Consider the following 21,803-nt stretch of genomic DNA (forward strand, 5'->3'; position numbering starts at 1 on the left):
GATACCCCTGTGTGACCCCCAGCATGCCAGCCCCAGGGATACCCCCGTGTGACCCCCAGCATGCCAGCCCATATCAGCACAGCCCTGCATGCACAGGCTGCTAATGGCCCTCCTGGGACACGCTTCTCCCTCGGAGCCCGTCTGGGGATGCCTGAGCCTACTCTGTGACATGCTCTCATTAGCTGGCAGAGTTCCTCCTTGTTTAACAGGAGATGCTTTCYCGTCCTCCTGACCCCAAGTGACACCTGATTCTACAAATGTCGACTTCCCCTAATTGCACCTTGACAGAGAGAGAGGCAAACTCCTCCTCTCCCCTCCAAGGACTGTCATTTAATTAACAGGCAGGTATCTCTCAGGATTTACAGCCCAGCTAAGCTGCTACTCTCCCTACTCAGTAACTGTGAAAGCTCATTCCATTTATCTTTGCATTTCGATAACTGCATTTCTGCTAAYCTCTCTCTATGCCAGCTTCCTGGATTTACCTCTCACAGACTATGGAGAGAGCAGTAAATCAAATGAACAGTCCCCATCTCACTTCTCATTCCCTTCCTGGTTCTCGGATGTCTGTGTTGTCGATGGTTTCACAGCAGAGCAATACCTCTGCTGGCACCATCACCAGTTTCTAGTTTAATCCAGCTCTCATATCTGTCCTACAGACATGACCAGAGATAGCACAGATGAAAGAGAGATCAGAATCAAAGACATYGAGGCTGGCTGGATATCAAGAAGCATTTAATCTGTTCCTCCTTCACAAACTGGATCATCTCTCTGCAACCTGCTCTTGACATATGTTTTCTAACAGGTTTTTAAAAAAATTTCAGTACTGGAGGTTCCCACAAATCCAAAGCAATCTTTTCCAGTGCTTCCTGCCCTCCTGTTAGATGTCTGAGAGCAAGGGGGAGAACGATGTTGAAAGGCCATCTTGCACATCATGCCCAGATGGACATAGCTTCTGCTGCTTGGGGCCATACCATCTGTCCTKCTGGTCATGAGGAGCAGACTGGTTTCACTTTGGTTGTGGTTTTTGTTTCCATCATGGGTGAAGAGGTAACAAATGGTGTCTATCCATTCCAACTGTTTTTGTGGTGCATGCTGGGATCCAGAAAAGTAAAAAAAAAAACGTAGTATATTACTGAAGGTTGGCATCTGAGGTCCAGACCCCTGAAATCTGTTGCATGTATCAATAGTCTGAGTTAACAGACWTATTCTGGGAATTCAGCTTGGAGATGATCTGACCATTTCCGAACAAATGAGGATAACAACAACCAAATAATCTGTGCTGAGGGAGCTATACATGCAAGGAAGAACTCATGCCCTCACCTTCAACTCCACATTGGAAAGATCAGTGCTGCCATGGGATTGCCAYGCCAGTTGCCACAGATATCTCTATCTTGGCAAACTGCTACTAAATCCCTCACTGACTTGGCAGAGAGGAGATCACACAGAACAGTTGGGCAGTTGCTGACTACATGTGTGCTTCCTGTCTGATGTCAGTCACACCTCTGCACAGCTTTGAGTGCCGGTGACTTCTCCAGCTTTGAGACTCCACAGTGGCAGTGGAATATCCTGTTGAGCACCTCCAGTGCTAAAAACCAGCCTCCTGGGCAAGAGTCACTGGCTACCCAAAGGATGGGAGACACCCAAGCACAACTGAAGTGCAAACAGGCAGGAACGACAGAGGAGCTCTCTTTGAGCACATCTGCTCTTTAGTAAGCACCTTGTCTTTCAAACCTCTGCTCCTCTRCAAGAAGGAGAAAAACCTGGGGATCAAACTGGAGGAGGAAACAACTAGAATCCATACAATTACTGGAGGACCTATGGTATAACATTCTGCTAGGTAAGGCTGCTCAGCCTATTACCTAAAATTGTGCAGACAGCTTCTTACATTAGCTGGAAAAAAACAAGCATGGTAGAACTGAGTGCACCTAATGTCCTGCCCTTTCCCCACGACTGAGCATTTCTTAGTTCCTAAATCTTTCCTACCCACCCACAGGCTAGATAACACAAGAGGAAAAGGGCTGTACTGCAGAGGAGGAGACACCGAATTGCACAGACAGCACTCCACTATTTCAACATCCATTGTCACCGTAATTATCCATGAGAGGTTTTATCCTAAACTTGCAGAAATGGAACTAAAACCCAGGAAGGAGTAATAAGAGGCTTTGGGCCATGCTGGCGGTCAGGAGCAGAACTTTCAATCTCCAGAGATGCCTTTCACCATCTGTGATCAAAAGACTCTGCATGAGGCAGCAAGTTTTGGAAGAAGGATGAAGACAGGAAGAATAAGTGTTCCACAGTGAGGAACTCACTGTGAGTCTTGTAGGGAGACATTGCTGCTTCCACCACAGTTGCACAAAGCTATGATGAATGAGGAATTCTCCCAGTTGTGGTGTTCACAGAATGAGCTGGGTTGGAAGGGACCCTAAACATCATCTTGTTGCAACCTGCCTGCCTGGGGCAGGGACACCTCCCACTACACCAGGYTGCTCAGAGCTCCATCCAGTGTAGCCTTGAACACTTCCAGGGATGGGGCATCCACAACTTCTCTGAAAAAYCAGCTCCTCACCACCCTCACAGTAAAGGATTTCTTGCTATGATCCAAATCTACTCTCTTTCAAATTAAAGCCATGACCCATGTTCCACCACTACCTGCCYTTGCCCTAAGTCCCTTTCCAGCTCTCCTGTWGTTCCCTTTATTGCTGGAAAGCTGTATCCCCAGACCTTTCTCTTYKCCAGGCTGAACAACCCCAACACTCAGCCTGTCTTCATAGGAGAGAATTCCCTTTGATCAGTCCCCTCCACTGGCCTGACCCAGCCTTGCCTCTCAGTGGGACAGACCAGCCTCTTGGCTAGTGCAAGTGCAGCCCCCTGAGATCTGCAAAGCTGAGGAAAAGTCACTCAGAAAAGAGAGCTGACCACATCAACAGCCAGGGAGTTACAGCTACCACTGAAGGTCTCATTTGTCACTGAGCTCGAACTGGGCAAAGGAGGAGGAGGAGGAGGAGGTGGGGATGAGAGTGAACACACACTCTCAGCTAGTACTGCTCAGAGCCCATGTCCTCTCCACTGCTGAGCCGGGAGCAGCAGCAGCAGCTGGGATTGCAAAGAGCACAAATGCACCAAACAAGCAAGGATGGCAGGGGGAGAGGGCTGRCAGCATGCACATTTGAGCTTTTCTACAGGAATGGAGACAGAGCTCACATGCTCCAGAACATCCCCTCTCCTGGAGCAYGGGTGGCTGCCTGGCAGCTCTGGCAGACGTGCTGCACACAGCCCAAGCWGAGCCAGCTCTGGGTAGTGCTGAGTGCTGGGCACGAGAACCCACGCACAGACATGTGAACTCACTGCATCTGTAATGCTTCCCACCAGCTACTGAGTTTGTGGGAAAGCCAGCATGCCTGGCACCCCAGGACTGCCAGCTGTGCAGGGAGGAACATAGGACAAGGGGATGCCCCAAGTCACGACTCTGAAATTTTCCTGGGAATGGAATGTCTGCTTGCTCTTAGGATGGAAAAGAACCAAAGGTCCCAGCTTAAAGGTGATATAAGTGGCAAGTAAACTTATTTCTCTCCCAGAGGAGGTGAAAAAGAGAAATAAAGGCCAGATCCTTGAAAAAATTAACAAAAAAAAAAAAAAAAAAAAGAATGTCAAATCTGAATCTGTCTGCCCAGTTCCCTTCAGTTTAAGGCTGGCATGGTTTGTTCTCTGCTATGTGGGAGGATTTAGCTTCTATTGACAGATGAGCTAATCAGCTCCCCTCAGCTCTTGAGGCCTCATCAAAGCCAGTTAATCATGTTACTGATGTCTGCCCAGGCCAGAGCTCTCCAYTTCTGTCCCCTGCCAACAAGGTGACACATGTGCACACAACACATACATAGGGAGAATTTTTTCCCACTTTCAATTCTGCCAGGACGAGGACATCACCTATTGTGCCTATTGTGCCAACATGTGGGTACTGCACATCTCTTTTTCACCCCTCTGCCACCCTTTGCTCCTGGAGAGTTGTGGTAGCTCCACCAGCATCTCATGAAGGAGCAGGATGATCTCYACAGGCCAAGATCACATCTCATTGCTGGCACAGTGATGGCAACAGTGGGAGGAATTGTCCTCAGTCTTGGCAGGCCCAAGTCCTRTGCTGGAAGGCTGCTGAGGCCGAGCCATTTGAACCCAGATACCAGGGTTTGCAGTCCAGAATTCTGTCCCTGCCACTGGGTCTGTTTTACTTCTGTACCCAAATTTCACCAATTGCTTCTCTGCCCAGCTTCTCCCTAAGGGCTGAAATGGGGGCTGTCCTTCTTCCCTCTGGAATGGCTCTATCCACACACCCATCAAGTCAAGAGGACTTCCTTCCCCCACTGAGTTTTGGGGGGCTYCTTCTAACTTTACAGCAGTGATGGCAGGACCCAGACATGAAGAGCTCTCTGATTCCCTTTTTGCTTCCAGGATCACTTGAACTAACAAGTGATCTCATGGCCTGTGCTTGGGTGGACACTGCTCAGGGGCACAGTTGGAGGTGGCAGTGTTCACCGAGTGTTTCAGCAGCTCTGTCCCTCCATCCTGCAGACCTGCACTGGTCCCACAGCCTGAGCTCCCAGGGACACTGGGGCCAGGCTGCTGTGTTCTCTGGGCTTGTGCAATGTGAGTGAGGCAGCTGCATCCTCAGAGCTGCTCTGTACCAGCACTTTGACAAGGACCCCAGGTTGGCCCATGACCTGGTTGGGACCTGCAGCTCCAACGTGCGCCAAAGCCACTCCTGCCTGCTAGACAGACTAGGCTGGAGAGYCAAGGAGCTGCATGAGGAGAGACCCTGCCATGCCCACCATGGGTCAGTCCCTAAATTAGCTATTCCAGGAGGAAAGGAGTTTCTCTAAAACCTTACACTCCCCAGCCTCCCCCAGACCTCCCCACCCACTTCTTGCTCTGAAGAGACATCTGTTTTTCTCTGGGGTTTCTGCAGCTCCCTCTGCCTCCCCCAGCCAAGAAAACTCTCTGGGGCTGCCCAGATGAGCAGAGAGAACAGTGACAAAAACCAGTGCCACAAAAACAAAGAGGAGGAAAAGCCAYGGACACTCAATCCAAGCCAAACTGTATGGGCTGGCTCTCCACACCATCTCCCACTCCTCTCACAGGTGAGGCYGTGGCTGAGCTGTGAGATACGATCACCCACCTATACAGACAATGTCCATGAAGCCGTACATTCCATAGCAGATCTGGAAGAGCAGGTCCTGGCGCTGCCACTTGGCTGAAGGACTGAAGGTCGACCAAATGAGCCACGAGATACTGGCGATGAGGAAGAGGGAACCCAGGATGGCCGCTGCTATCTGAACCTTCTCAATGACTGTCAGAGAGATGGCCTGCCACTGCACAGGGAGGGGACGAGAGGGAGGGAGGAAGGACAAAACAGAAGAGATTAGTTACTYAGGGCACATCACTGTTTCACACATAGTGGTGGTTTTGGAAATCTCAAAGAGCACCTCTGGGCACAGKTGTTTTTACCCAGTCCACATCTGGATGGAACGAGGCAGTTGTTCAACAGCACATGGCCCCGTGTTTCTTGACAGCTGAAGAGGCAATGGAAAGGAATCCTGCATCTCACCAGGAAGAGTGACCTCAGTGAGGCAGGGTGGATGAAGGCAAGACACCAAAAATAACATCCCCATCACAGTAGATCTGTGATGACCATCACAAACCTGGAAGTTCCGTTGCTCTCTCAAATAGAGGCCAGGCMGCATCCTTGGCCAGTGCATCCTAGTACTGTAAGAATATGCATCTCAAGCGTCTCAAAAAGGCTTTTCTTTTGAAAGCCTCACATGAGCTGGCTCTGTGCCGCTTTGTGAGATCACAGCCCTAGGTAGGATCTCACAGTGGCAATGCACATCCCACAGAACTTGCTACAAACAACACAAGTTGCTGTGGTCAGGACACCCTGCCTTTAGATGATGGCATATTCAGGCTCTGYTCCAAGGTAAACGTCAATGCTTCTTCCTCAGAAAAAGAAAAAAATAGAAATAACTCCCCCAAATCCATTCACTTTGTCAAATAGCTTTGTATAAGCTACGTTATAAATATCCTAAGCCCGGACTCCTCTCTGTCATCCAGCATAAAACCTCCCCACTCAGATTTACACTGCTGAGAAAACTGCCCTATAAAACCAAGAGCAGAAATTGGTGTCTTTCACAAGACTTGGGGACATGGTCCATAGCATCCGCTGCAAATCAAAAATCAAACACATAAACAGACTGAGGAGAGACAGTCTCTCCTGGCATTGAAATATTTAGGCCACCTCTAGCTGTGAGATACATGCCCTTGAAATCGCAGTGGGACCGGCAGGAGGATAAACAAAGACCAACTTCAACCTCCTGCAGGTACAGAGAATTCAGGGGAATTGAAAACYTTTAGCCTAGATTCAGTCCAAACTCCATGTCCCTGTGAAGTGACATTCTTGTGAGACCTCAGTGCCTTGCATGCTCGTCAAACACATCCTAGGACAGCAGGGTCACCCAGCAAGCCTTGTCCCATCGTTCTGCAGGGCAAGAAGGGAGTTCAGGTACTGGGTACCTCTTTAAAGCCCAAGCCAGCCAGGAATTAGCAATACTTTTTGTAAAGCAGGGAGGACTTTGAATCCTGACTGAAGAGTGAGCAGGACAAGAGATGACTTGTGCTGGTACAGGCATRCATGGCACTGCTACCAGCCCAATGGCCAAACCTCTGAACCGAATCCACTCCCCTGAAAAGGGCTGCATTTGGAGGGGAACAGACAAGAGCTTCAGCCTGAGGCTGAGGGCTGCAGGTTACAGCTGTAAAGGGATTGCTGTGCCTCTGCCAGCCTTCTCCTTGTCTGTCATGGGTGTGCAACATCACTGAGGTGGGTGGTACCAGCTAATTTGGTAGCTGGCCACAGAAATGGCCACAGAGCTGCTRAGCAGAGAGGGTTTGTTCCCCTTTCAAAGCAAGACTGGGCTCAGCTAAACCCAGTCTCCTCCCTGGACTGCCCCAGCAGCTGGCCCAGCCAAAGGCAAACACTGAGCACAAGGGACACTCAACAATCTTTTCACCAGTCCATTCCCACTCTGCCACAGCCTGACCTGTTCCACGCCTCCACCAAGCCCAGCCACACAACTGGCCCATTTGTGCCACAAGAAGGTCACAGAGTAAACAGCCTGAAGTCCCAGTGGGTCAAAGTGAGGTGATATGGCATCACCCCRTATCTGGCTTCTGACAGTGGGGTCAGCAGCTCTGCCATCCTCCCATCATCTCTTCAGCTTTGCTCTCCACAGCACCATAAGCCAACGCAGGACAAATTTGCAAGCAGTGCCATCCACCCAGAGCTCCAGGACCAAATTCACGTGGTGGGGCTGCACTTTCATCCCTGCAGCTTTCCCCAGACCTCATCTCCCCTTCCTCTGCCTGTGGCTGACCCCGAGGGGTGCCAGGAGCGGGGTGCACATCCTGGTGCTGCGTGTGAAGGCTTTCCTGCAACCCCTCACACTGCCCTGCGTGTGCCTGTGCCAGCCAAATCATTCTGCATCATTTCTCTCCCTCGAGGAGGTAATGGACTGGCTCCTCACCATCTGTCTGGCACACTGCAAGGCTTCTGGTAGCAACAGGTCCTTCCAAGGTAGCAATTAGAAACAGGAAGAGAAGAAGGAACTGTTTTCTACAACTAAAGCCACGAACAACCAACACCACTGCTCTGCAGAGAAAGTGAGGCTTAGGTGTAGCACTAAACACTGTCAGAGGGGATGAGGCTCAGAGAATAGAAGAGCAAAGTGCAAACTCCAAAGCCTGCTCCCCTTGGCTGGGAACAGAGAGGCTGAAGCACTGGCAGGGACAGTGCCTGACACTGCTGAGCTGGCAGCGGCTGCCGGGAAGTTCGCTGTGGTGATAATGAAGAGCCTGGAGCCTGGCAGCGGTGCCAGGGGGCAGGAGRCTCTCCCCCTGCATCTGGCACTAAGTGACAGTGACACACACAGCAGCAGTCCTGACTCTGTTCAGAAGGTGGCACTGGGGTGTGATTACCCTCTGGCAAGGAGGTAAATGGGTCAAAGCTGAACATTGGGGAAAACAGCCAGCTTGCAAAAGAATTTAATGTTTTCCAAGAAAAAAAAAAGTAAGTAATAAATGTTGTATTTCCTCTCTGGCAACCCTGAGAACTGCAATTTAGCACCCCACATCTAGCCTGAGCCACTAATAACTAGAGTCATTATTTTTCATCTTTTAATTCCATTTTGCTACACATCTGAGCGTATGAGGTTTACACAGAGAGGAGAAAAGTGGTGAGACAGAAGATAGAGCCTGTTACCCCAGGAGTGCTCACACAGAAAGGTCCAAGTGCTGTTCAGAGCTGGAATGTACTGATGAATTTCAGCTGCAGGAGCTGGGCTTGACATGTTCCTGCACTGGTAGCCTTAGGAGTTCACCTCAATCACAGCACTTTGTCTTTCACACTTCATAACAGCCCATGGAAAATCACCCTTTTTCCTGACCCCTCTCCACCTTCATTATGGCCAGCAGAGCAGGGATTTGGCAGGTGACCCTATCATCCYTGGGTCACCACTAGAGCTGCAAAGAGAGGTCTCAGCACTCCACAATCCCTTTACTGGYACATCTGAAACCCCCAAAGCCCTTTGTGTGAATGCCTGGCAGCAGACACAGCCCCCTCTCTCCAAACCTCCAGCTCAAATGTTCAAGCTCTAGCAAGATCACAGTGTCAAGCAATCCCACCTTGTGGAGAGAGGCCTGAAGCTGAGCCCTTCTTCCCTCAGCTGATAATAACTCCAGYTCCTGGTAGCACTGAGCTGCACTGAAGTGCACCTTTAACAGCTCAGCTCACCCAGGTTGGCAGTCAGGGATGTGACCTTCAGGCAGGCAGAAAGCTCTACAGATGCTCTTCCAGTGCTGAACAGGGCAGAACTAAGGACTTGRTGGCACCAGAAAGCTTTAAAGGCTCCTGCAGGATAACAGGAGCAGCTTTGTGAGCTCCAGACTCACAATGGCTTCAGAGCATGCTGAAGCAGCTCTCTGTGATGGTCTGCCACCCATGCTGGAAAAGGGCTCCAACCTCCAAACCATTGTGGAGGAGCTGTGTGGAGCTGTCTGGAATTGTCTGTCCACTGCTACCACCCCCTTTGGCCAAGTGCTCTGGCACCACCCTGCTGTGCAGGTGCAAACACCAGACTCTCTCAGCCTGATGTCCCCAAGGTTCCCCATTTTGCACAAATCACAAAGCTCTGCAACCCAGATGCCTCAGAAAGGGTTGCTCAGGAGCCCAGGTCTGACACTTGTGATGACTTTAGTCAGAGTCCAAGCTGGACCAGTGCCTGTGAGTCACATCACTCGTTCTCTTGCACTGTTTCATAGCCTACATATTGTACTTAAGACAAACCTGTTTCTCTGTTTGCTTCAGTGCTTCTACTTGGAGGTTTGTGAGTGAAAACTTGCTAATGTAACACAGACAAATAATGTCATTACTATAATATTCAAGGCCTGATCTGTRTTTCCCTTTCTTTGGCACCAGCAGTCTACAAAGGTTCCCAAGCACCAGCATGAGCATATCCAAGGCAGATTCTGCTTGCAGAAGATGTCTATGTCTTACTGCAGCAGCTTGCAAAGAAGTCTCGTTTGCTGGAAAAGCCTTCCTACACTCCCCTGAGAGCTCTCCATGCCTGCCTCAGGCAGTTCAGTTTATTTTTATTGCTGTATCTGACACGTCCCCTTAATACGCATCATTAACATCCTGAGCTGTGCTAGTCAGCAATTTAATTCGCAGACCCAGGGTCACAAGCAAGAGGAGGYTTTTCCTAGAAGGTTGGAGAGGATAATTTCCAGCACTGCTTAGGTGTGGCTCTCCCCTTGCTGCTGTCCCAAGACTCTGGCCATCCTCCTCAATTATCTTTTGGAGGATGGCTTTTCTTTTTATAAATCCACCAAGCAAAATGATGCCACTGCTGTGGCATAACTTCCCTGCTGTACACTTACAGATGCTGTGGCTTATTCAGATATTAGAAAAGCAGCAAGGAGGARGGAGGGCCCACTAGAGCCATGTAATGGAAACATGCAGGGATGAAAACCCCCTCCTCCCTGTGCCAGAGCCTCTGGTAAGGCTCAGGATACACCCTGAGTATCCTGCAAAACCCCCATCATAACACACAGGTCCCAAAGTCTCTCTTGCAGTGATTGCACCCATTGCTTGCAGGCTGCAGCTGAGCYTCAGCAGGGACCAGCAAAGCTGCTTCAGCAGGCTGGGACAACCAGGAGACATCAGTGAACTTGCCTCAAGCTTTCTCGCTCAGGATCTCAGGCTGAAGTTCAAACACCCTGTGARCTCAGCCATTCTTGCAGCTGTGAATGTCCTGATGAAGAAGCCCTGTAAGAGCACTCATCATCTCCTGACAGAGCATCACTGCAGACAAAACAGAGCCAGAGGAGAACAGAGACCAGATCCCAAGCCCAGCCCTGGATAACTGGGGATCTTTGGAGCTGAAACGGCCCAGAATGCAGGAGGAGTCAGAGATAACAAGATAACTCTGTAAATCAGATTTCTCAAGACTGCAGACAGTTGTAGCTCTGGGAAGGCTGGTTCAAGCAGATTTTCTATTTGCTAAAATCAGAGCATCAGAGTGGATATGGCTCAGGAGTGACTACAAAGAAGCTGTGTAGATTAAATACATACCTACTCCACCATGTATCAGCACCAACGTGCAGGCAGTACTATAATGTGCTTCTAAACCCCTGTGCCTTCAAGGTCTTTTTAAAACCATGGGCTTTGCACAAACATTACAATGGAGGGGGGCATTTAAAGCCTCCAAACCCGTGACTCCACTGGGCAAAGCAGAGAGCAGGAGAATGGATGGATCGATGGAYTGATGGACAAAAGCTCTGGATTTCCTAGCTGCTCACAGCTGATGGAATATTTTTGCTCATTTGAGGCCTGACTGCTGCTTGGCAGGACACCTGCTATGCTGTCCAACAACTTTAATCCCCCAGTCTCAGCAGGTTACAGTGCTGCTGCTGTAAGACCTTTGCTCTTATATGCCTGCAATCCAGGGAGCAGGGAGTGGGGAGGGTTAATTTATAGAGATTAATTCTGCCAAAATAGCAAACTAAAGGTCTCTCTCTGGTATGAAACATCATAATAGCCTGGAGGCTGGAAGGAGCCTGTGTTAATTATGCATGAACCCGGCTGCAACTTCTCTGCCCACACCATGAGTCTCCAGACACATCTGGCCCATGCTGTGCTCCTAAGTACTCCAAAAAATGTGCAGCAGATGTCAAAATGGGCAGAGAAACATGCAGATCCCAGGGAACATGTGGGTGTTGGATGTGCTGCTCTGCTCGGACCAATTGGACATGCTTCAGGGAGCCCAGGGTCTGCCAGACACCCGGATTTGGCGTCCCAGCAGCCTGTCAGATGAGAGGACACAGGGGAAATGTAGGCCATGTTGCTGGTTAAAATCTAGCCAGGCTCGGAGCATCACCCAAACAGGTTTCATTTGACAAGAGCATGAGCTTTGTGTGGTCCATGCCTGTATTATGGTTGGTCTGGAGAAAACAGATGACCTTGACTTCCTACAGCATTTGCCCTTCGAAAACTGTACTTGAGAAATTCAGAGACTTCTTGTAAGAATAAAGCTGGGCCCAGGTTCCAGCAGACCTTGAGAAGAAAGGTTAGGGACTTTGAGATATGCCAGTATGTCCAGCTGSCCCACATTATCCCCGTGAGGGTGAAGAACAACCCGAAAGGATGCTCTTCCCATCTGCACATGCTGTGACTTGTTATGAGATCCAGTGTTAGGGCATCGTAGTTCCTGGGYTGTCTCCGCCTCCTTTTCCCAGCATCTCACCAGATGGTGAGAGCCACTGAAGAACGAGGAATTTGTAGTGATGGGTTACACGGGGCCCAAGCCCTTRGTCCTGGTGGGAAGCCCTGGCCTGGTGCATCAGCCATTTCCCATAGGATTTTGCAAATTAGTGCTAGTGTAGCATCTGCTTCCCAGCAGTGCCTTTGTGCTGGCACCAGACAGGGCACCCAGGCACGCAGCTGTRACTCCACACACTGCATTTATTCCGGACCAAGTGGCTTTTCACTCCATTGCTTCTTCCCACCCTCCAAAYCTCCCATTGCTTCTGCAAGAAGTGCTGTGAGTCCAAGCCAGCAATGTGAGGGCTCCAAGCCTGTCATCTGTACAGTCCTCTGGGACCCTTGCTCCTGGAGCTGAGCTCTCTAACTCAGCTGTTCCTGCCACTCTGTTTTTGTGTTCATGGCAAAGGCCAGCAGATCAGGCCACTTTCTGACAGGGGAGAGCAGAGAGAGAGAAGCTTTGCACAGGCTCTGAAATGTGTGTGTGAGGTGGGAGATTGCCCATGAACAACTCCAACAAATTTTAGCTGAGTTAGGAACAGGAAGAAAGYCACTGGCCCATTGCCCTGAGCCACCTGAAAGTGCAGAGCATTTGGAACTCATTCATTAAAGGAAGTGCTGGCAACACAAACGCTCCCAAATGTGCACCCACAAACCTTCAGTGTGGCTCAGCATCACAACCCCAATCTGAGACACAGGAAGCATTAGGGCACTTATGGAGCAGCTTTCCAGAAATAAACAAAAGCTGCTTTGTCCACATCTCCCCTCCTGTGCTTCAATCTGCTCCGAGTTACTAGAGCCAAGAAATYGAAACATTCTGGGTCTGAGGCTTGGGATGAAACTACTGATCTCTCTGGCCCATGGCTCATGAAAAATTGAATCAGAAGCTGTAGGGACTCTCAGAGAGCAGGCAGGTTTTTCCTTCCCCTCAGCAAAGTTTCCCCATGATGTCCCCCTAATTTCAGTGCTTCAATAAAGTCTGGGGTCCTGATGGGTTGTCCCTGTTTCCCCAACGTGGTTAGTGACCTCAGGACCAGAAAAACCACACAGAGACCACAGTTCGAAGGAGAGAGCAGGAGTTTGCATTCCCCACACCCCTGCACAACTGGGCACCATCACCAGCACTGTCCTTGCCTCCTGACAGAGAGGGATCCCCAGAGGACCAGGTACTGGACAGACTGACATCCCTACTGACATGACCCTGGYCTCTAAACCCCTGTAATGCCTCTGSAGTCCAGGTGATGCTGATGAAGCAGTACTGCCTGGATGTAATGTGCTTCCTTATGGCCAAAGCACTAATGGTGCTCAGCAAAGGCATGCAGCAATTAATGCATCTTCAGGCATTGCCTCCACAATAAATCAATAGCTATTAAGGATAATTTATCCCWTTTTTAATAGTCACACAGGTTTCCCCATTCTGAATCATGATTTTAAATCATCAGTCTGCACTAGGACTTATTCAACCACAATGCTTTTGAACTCAGGTAAGAAAGAAGGTGGGTCCTTGGATAACTTTCACAGCCACTTACATCAAGATGTGCTTTACCTGTTGTGTGCACGTCTGCAAAAGTCCACCAACAATCAGGCTCAGAGAGACCAGCGCACCAGAGTCAACACCTGTTGTGCTGTGCCATGATTGTGTGAGAGCAGTAAAGTGAAAAAGGTGGCGAGATCAGAGAGGAGAGCCCTAAGAACCCTCCATCTGCCTCCTCCATCCCTCGTGCCAACACAGCCGAGCCTCAGCAGCGGATCAGGATTAAAGACACAACTATGAACATGTGGAGTCTCAGCATACTGCTCAGTCACAGACTGTGTGCTCTGTTGCAGCAAATCCCACAATAGCTCTGTCCCTCCCTGCCCCTGSAGTCAGAGGCATACCTGTGGTCTCCAGTGGATGGACACATCTGAATGGCTGTGAGGTGTTATTGCACTTTTGTGGAATTTTCAACTAGTGAATAAAGGAATTGCCAAGGACAGAAAAAGCAGACTCCCGAAGGATGTCCCCAAAACCACTGAGAACGTAGGGCTTCTTTGGACCAGCCCCCATTTCTAAGTGTCTCAGACCTACAGGTCCCTGTGTACAGGGAAGGAAAATCCACAGAGGTAAAATCCAATCGCTCCCAGAAACAAAAACTGAATCAAGAATAAATAGACTTTGAAATGTCTCTAGTACCTTTACCTGCAGAGGGTTCTTTGTGCTTATGGCAATGACGTGATACTTGTAGTAACACAGCTCACAGCTCCAGCAGCCTCTCTCGCTAATCCATTTGATCAGACATGGCTGGTGCGTGCACTTCACAGATCCATCGCATCGACACGGGCTCAGCAACTCCCCCTGMAACACACAGACAGCATCAGTGAGCCTTCCCTCCTCCCACAGGGATGGCACAGCATGGCACACGTGACACAGCATGGCAGAAGCTCCCTCATCCAACCATGTGAACCTTCTTCCTTTCCCCCTGGTTTGGTTTAGGCAATCGTTCTGCCTCCACCCCTTTTCCCTTGAATAATGCTTAGCTGATGTGAACTGGGACTGGCAGGGATGTCATGGACTCAGATTCTGGAGTCTTACATGCCTTATGACMACTGAAGGAAAAGCCAGATGAGCACAACTCTTACCAGACTCCAGAGGACCCACACCAACCCCAACCAGTGGACGCACCCCTGCTGGCAACCAGACGCCACTGGTTCCCTGCTCAGGTTTCTGTCTCTCTGCTACCTGTTCTAGAAAGTGAGCCTGGTGGTGGGGATAGCTGTGAGACAGGAAAACCCCATATAATTCTGATCCATCTGCTATCATCCTGTTCACTATGGGACTAAACTCCTCTCTGCACACAAGCTCGGGAGCTCATTTTACCATCGTTGTTTGMCATCGCTTATTTAGGTTAGAAGAGAGCCATTACATTTTACTCCTCACTGTTTAGTGTTTAAAAGCCACAGGATAGACTCCAATATAGTATTTAGCTGTGCTCCAAGATTAAAAAGCTTTTAAYGGCAGAATATGAATATCTATGGGACAGGGAAGGCTGGATCATACTTTCAGCAYTGGGGAGAAGATATTTGCTCTTACAGGCCCAGATCAGCCTCATCATTATCATGACGGAGCACCAGGATAACAGAGCCTGGCACTGGACACTGCTGGATATGGTAAAAGACATCCATTCCAGCTGCCTTGGGTTATGAACCAGATCCTGCTCTTGCTAATTCTGGTGGGAAACTGTCTCAGCTTCTAGGTCACTACATCAGGTCTCAGGACCTGAGGAACTGTGCACCACACTGGGCAAGAGTGATAACTCTTTTTACGAAACCTAATGCGAATGTGTTAATCGTCTCATTTGTTTCAGCTAGRTGACCTAAAAATGTCATCTTCCATGAAATTTTAGCAAAACTGTAAATAACTGTTTATGTTACAAACCCAGCCTTGGCTCTTCTTGTTAGTGGTTTTCATTACACATTGGAGGGGATGAAAAGGGAGAGGGGGAGGAAGGAGGGTTTTAGGCTCTGGGAACCATTTCCATCTGGAAAGGAGTGACATGACAAACCAGAAGAAGGGAAGCAGGGAAGGATTAGATGGGAGAAAAGTTCCTGTGGGAATAAGCACTGACATTTGGCATTCAAACTCCCCTTGTGAGGTCCACTTAGAGGAGCTCAGGTCTAGCTGTGCATGTTTGTGCCCTTTGCTGAGACTGGGGTGTGACAAGGAGCCCAAAAGAGCAGGTACTGCCAGACAGGATGCAAAGGGAAGCTTGGCACAGCTTCTTCGCTTCCCTGCTTGCCAAACTTCCTTCTACAYCAAGAGCCAGCCTGGTACAAGGACCACTGCTTGGTTCTGCTGGTCTGCCCTTCTCGTCTCAGTCCCTGGTGCCTTATTTTCTCAGCAGCTTCACTCCTCAGCACACAAGTGAAACCCCAGCACCAAGGAGGTCATGCAGAAACCTCCCAGCTCTGCAGCATCCCTGCCTTTCCACCTCACTGCACACCAGGGTCTCTTGCAGGGCTCAAAATGGTGAGTGCAGGACCTGGGCTTTGTCTAACAAGCAGCTGGAGGCACTGATGACGAGGGATCAGGCATGGAACAAAATGGAGCAGGAACTAAGAGCAACAACCTCCAGGCAATGGMAGAGGGGAAAAGCTGTAGCTGCAGCCTGGACTCATGTTGGCTTCTGGGGCTCAGTAATAAAAAGAGTCTATGAAATCTGAGCTTCTCTCTTCAGAGCCAAGAGGTGTTCATAGACGTCCTACAGCACCAAGGGAAACCAGTCTCCCTCCCTAASTGAGATGCTCCAAAACAGTCCTGCCAGCTCCTCCAACCTCAGGATTCAGCTGTGGAGATGAATCCCCCAGTAACTCGATTTTTGCAAATCTTGCAAAAACTCWATTTATCACATTTTCTCCAGCCGTGTGAAATATTATATCCTTGTATGTGGCACACAGCTATTTTTGCATACTGTGAAGCCCAATTCTGTCCACAGCAGGCATTTGTAAAACACTGCCACATGCACACACGCGCACATGCACTCCTGTACCAGCATAAAAACAAACACCAGGGGCATATTAAAGGAATAAATCCTTTGTACAGCAAAGGAAAAAGAGTCTCATTGCTGCTGTACAAAGAGCTCAGGAATAGAGCATCAGCTGTGATACACAGGAAGGTTTCGCTGCACAGATTCCTCTGCTGCTAAAAGCTACAGGAACACAAAAGCAAACCCAAAGTGAGACACAGATCACAACAATTAGAGATGGAAATTAAATCCCCACGCCTGTTTTTGCAGGTTTGTAGAAGATGGCTCTGTACAACATATTCTCCAGGGCTCAAACATCAGCATTCCCAMCCATTCCCTTTGGGGACTGCTCTCTAAAAACCTTTTGAAGGGTCTATTTCCTTACTTCACAACACTTATTTTTGCAACTTCCCTTTGAAGAGTTATATCCCATTACTAGGATGAACMTAAGCAGCATTTTTCCTTTGTCAACAACTAGTGGAGAAATGCTTTTTTCTCCACTAGCTTTCTCCTCAGCTTGCTCAGTACCATCTTGTTCTTCTGAACAAATCAAGTGTGCTTTGGATTCAGGGCACCTGCCTTTTTTTTTCTCTGCTGTTACCCAAGTTTAAATTAGAAAATAATAGAGTTAACGAAAAGAGAAGGGTGCTCTGGCTCAGCCATAACCATTTCAATATATGCAAGAAATACTCCTCCCTACTTCTGGTAAGAGTAAKATATTAAGCAATTATATATAATATTCTTCCTTATTTCTGGTTGTGATAGGAGATTGTCTTGAGGAGCAGCAAGGGCAAGGCCAGGCTGGACTGGCTTTACCCTGAGGAAGGCAATACTGCTGGAAATGCACTGATAGTGCAGGTCTGCTCCAGCTTTGTCCTCTCCTTCTGGATTCCCAATCTGCACCCCTTACAATATGTCAAACTGGTTAATGATTATCTGACTCCTGCTATTTTAAGCCTACCGGGAGGAGTGCTGAAAAGGATGAAAAAAAAATTTATTGCCAGTGCGTGCTTGTGGTGCTTGGTATATGCAGGGAGAAAATAACCACGTCAGGAGCAGCGTCACCCCTGTTGAGTGCTGGTGGCAGTGTTTTGCCTGGCTTTTATCTGCCATTTATCAGTGCTGGGAGCCCATCCACACACTGCTACCACAGCTGCAGCTGCTCACCCTCCAGCAGGCAGACATGGAATGTGCTTCCCAGGCCTGTTCTTGTTATTGCAAATTAAGTACAGCACATTTGCCCACCCAGTGTCCCTTAAGCAGGGCAGAGCTGGGGATGATGGTGTCACCAGGCCAGGATGTGGTTCCTCTTCTGCACTGGCCCAGCTGTGCTGACCTACAGCTGGTGCCTGGGCTGCTCCTCAGCACCAGTGCAGCTGGAAAGAGCCACGGTACCAACATCCTCATATCACAACTATTAAAGTAAACATTTTGAAAGCCAATGCAAGCTGTACGGAATATTAGGATAGCTGATGGTGATCCTGAGACCTGCAGCTTTTCCTCACCTGTGCATTTTCCCTGCTCAAGTACATCAAGTAGCAAAAGCATCARTCACAGGAGCAGTGCCCTGAGCCAGAGCAGGTCAATGAGAAGATGCTGAGGGAGTTGTYCCATCACAAGGGCTGCCATTTCTCTCTGGGTGTCTACATGCAGCTGCTGCTCTCACAGATCTGTACACTGGACTTTACCATCTGACTGCTAACATTTATTTGAGATTGTCTTGGTTGCAAAAGGAAGCCAGGGTCATTTAATTTCAGGTCTTCAGCTGTGTCTTCTAAATATACTGAAATATTCACATTGAGCTTAAATGCAATGGGAAGTTTTATTATGGCAAATAAATGCCAAATGATTTCTACATTAGGAACATAATTACAAACAAATTAAGTCCAATGGCAAAGAGAAGCCCATTGTTACAGAACTGTTAAACTTCAATAAACATGTATGAATGATCACTTTGTCTTCACACATTTACAAGAGTTACCACTCTACCCTATTGAACTAAACACATTATTACCAGCATCTCAAACGCTTCCTCATGCSTGCAAGCACTGTGCAGGCAGCTACAGGCAACAAGGGACATGGAATAGATATCCCTGTGTGTGTGTGTACATATATGTATTACATTGCATGAAATTCTCCAGCACTGGGGGAGCTTCTCTCACAGAGGAGTGGACTTAGGTCTCCTGTGKTGTCAGGACAGCACAAGACACAGTTTTGTATGCAGTTCTGGTGGGATGGTATTTCCCAGGCTCCTCAGCAGAGCTGGGTGCTGATCCCAATCTCCATTTTGACAACAATCTGCTGAGAGACTTTTCTTGACCCAGCTGGAGGAATACCCTCACTGGGCACCTCTGTGATATCTGGAGAACCTACCGGAAAAATCAAAGCAAGAAGTTGTTAAAAGAAATCATCCAGACTGCCATCTCTGTGACCAGGACTGGCTCAATCCACAGCTCCCCTGCAAGACCTGGTGTCTCTGTGGCATGCAGAGGAAGCACAGCCCATGGCAGGCAAGATCTGCATGCCCTGGGGTGCTATGAGTACCCCCACGCCAACAGCAAGAGAAAATGCAGCCCCATAAAGAACTGGAGAAAAATCAGCTCTGGACAATTGATTCTGTGGCTCAGCTGTGACTTTAAGCCGGAGGCTGYCTGGCTGAAATCTCTGGTGTGTGCTCTTGTCCTGGCAGCTTGCTGGGTCACGATCACATCTCTGCAGGACTCAGGTGTGGTAGAGGCGTGGGTCCACCTCTAGGATTCTTCATCCCCTCAGCAGTAGAAGCAGCCACAGCTGGGGGCTCTGAGATGGGTGTGGGGGGGGCACAGTTCTGCTTTTTTTTCAGGGTTTTCTGCAATTTTCTATGGGTATGGGCTGTTCTGGCAGCCCTGTGAATTGGGCACTTACTCTCACTGGGCAAGGAGAAATCCAGCAACAAGCCACTGGCATCTCTCTGCCTGCAGGCTGGGTGTGAGCAGACAGGCATCTCAGCTTTAGTGCACCCAGCAAAACCATCACACAYCCCTCAGGACCATCAGGACTATTCTGGTGATGTCTGGGAGTGTGGGCACTGGTYGGGAGAGGGATGTGTCTCACAAGGTCCTGAGCTGAAACCCAGTGTTTATTCCAGAGCAAGTCTTGTCTGAAAAGCCATCACGTCTGCAGAGCTCCCGATGCTCCAAAAACAACACAAATTGCCTTTCCACCCACGGAGGCTGCTGCTGCGGCACCTGCGAGGAGARCTGAGGCTGCTCAGGCTTTTTCTGCACCTCTCTGATGAAAACATGAAAGGCTGCAGCCACAGCTGCGAGGAGGGCARGGTGGGACCTGCTTTGCATCCTCCTTCTGCTGGAAAACTCATCYCACTGCTGCCACAAGAGACCTGACCTGGGCTGAGCAGTTGATGCCCACAGCCTTCGGCTTTAACATGGACAAGGGAAATTTTAAGTTTTCTCTGCTCTTTGCCGCCTGCAATGTTTTGTGCCTGTCACCACTGCTGAGACAGACAATGACAGAGGTGTCAGCTCAAAATTTGGGAGTGGGATGGAGAAGTGGGAAGGGAAACTTTCCATTTTCTGAGCATTACCATTCCCCTTGGGGACTCTTTTGTCACTGCAGAGCTGAGGGACCATCACCTCATCTGGCTGCTGATCAGAGTAGGAGCGAAGCTTGCCCATGCTTTAAATCAAAACATGGTTTTTTTGGTTACAGCAGATGACTCAAGAGTCTCAGCTGTGCTGGAGGCAGACAGTGGGAAAAATCCCTGCACCCTCATGCTCARCAGCAGTGCAGGGATCTGGGGCAGAGGCTGGTGCCATCCCAGGGCTGTGCCCTGGTCAGCAAAGAACAGGACAATCCCAGCAAGGCCCTGAGCTGCACCACTGCACCAGTGCCCTCTTTACTGAACTGCCCTGCTCCGACTCAGCCACATCTGAGCAGGATGTTCCAAAGCAAGACCCCTGATGGCACTGTCCRTGGGCCCCCATGGGATCCCCACTGCTTATTAACAGGGATGGCTCCACGCTGGAAAAGCCTGAGGGCAACATCCACACTCCACCTTTCCCACAGTGCCACAGACCCAGCAGGCAGGAAGCAGGGATGGGTTTCCTCTGCACACAGTTCTGCCAGGGAGGAGGAAAGAGGATGGCTTCTCTTCCTTYCCTTAATTGCTAAAACCTTAAAGAGTTCTGCAGGGCAGGAGGGCAGGAGAGAGAAACGAGGATGAGGAATAAAAGCTCTTGACGAAAAGAAACAAGGAGGAAGAGAAGTCCTGGGTGCAGAAAGCCCAGCGCATTAGAGAGGCGGCTGTGGCTCCCTCAGACAGGAGCCTTTGCTCTGGTGACTCATCCTGGAGCAGTCTGGAATGGTGGCTCTGCCCTCACTCCGTCACCGATTTCCAGGGGAAGGTGATTGAACACAGCTCTGCTGAGCTTAATATGAACTGTCAGGGAGCTGGGGCACATTTGCCTGGATAACAGAAGAAAAAACGGGAAAGTTGCAGTTTAATGCAAAATATTTGGAGATGACCTGATCCTTTTTCACTATAAAAAGGAAAAAAAAAAGGATTTAATCTAGGCTAGGGCTGCTTCAATATTTATCTTTCAGTAACTTGCTCACGTGTCTGCACAGAGGCTGGTACTATCAAACAGCTCTGGGAACTTCCTTGCCACCACTGGTAAAGGCCAAAGGGAGCTGGTTCAGGAAGGACTGGGTGTCTCATGGCTTAATACCAATTTCCTTTAAAAAAGCAGAAAAAATGGATTTTTGTTAGAAACAGAATCACAGGGCATTTTTTTTTTGTGCAATGAGCTGTGGAGTATTTTAACACCTGGTTTCAGGCCAGTGAAAGGTGAAGGGCAGAGAGACATTTGATTTAAGTCCCACTTGGCCAGGAAAAGAGAGACATGGAAAGGGATGCTGGGTATTGGTTCTCACTTAAGACAACCACTGCAAGGGAAATGAGAGAGGACAGTCCCCAAGTGTCCCTTTAACTGAGAGGAAAGATGCTGAGCTCCATCTCTGCACGTGGGTCTTGCCAGCACACAGGCCTCTCTCAGAGSAGATTCCTCTGAACAGGAACCCTCTCCCATCAGTTTTCCTCAGAGCAGATGAGCAAATCAGAAGAAGTCAGTCCTCAGAGCAAATCAGCTCCTCAGCAAACACAGGCACCTGCAAGCAGTCCTGCCCTGCTGCTGTTGCCACCAGCAAACTGTGATGAAGAAGCTGAGACTGATCCTGAAAAACTGTTTCACTAGAACAAAGTCAAACCTCACCAGAAATATGGAATAAGGAATCAGGAATTAATTATCAAACCCAAGGTGCAGAGAGTGCTATATAGATCACACTGGTATTTATTTGCTTTTCTCTCTACAAAAGGATTTTCACAAGAAAAATTATTTATGTGTTCTACAGCCCACTTCATCCTAATGTCATTGAACATGTTT

At 49.1% G+C, this 21,803-nt stretch overlaps 1 protein-coding gene across 1 annotated transcript in view; it reads right to left on the bottom strand.

The window, feature by feature from the left end:
* Nucleotides 1–21,803, bottom strand: part of MARCHF4 (membrane associated ring-CH-type finger 4) — a 90,903-nt gene that overhangs the window by 13,043 nt on the left and 56,057 nt on the right. Inside the window, 2 exon segments of the mRNA XM_057364788.1 lie at nt 5,168–5,360; nt 14,040–14,195. Coding sequence (XP_057220771.1) covers nt 5,168–5,360; nt 14,040–14,195 — 349 coding nt within the window.

This window comes from Malurus melanocephalus, unplaced genomic scaffold, assembly GCF_030028575.1.
Source record: "Malurus melanocephalus ecotype Western Australia unplaced genomic scaffold, MMel_1.1 scaffold_42, whole genome shotgun sequence".
In the NCBI taxonomy this organism is placed as follows: domain Eukaryota; kingdom Metazoa; phylum Chordata; class Aves; order Passeriformes; family Maluridae; genus Malurus; species Malurus melanocephalus.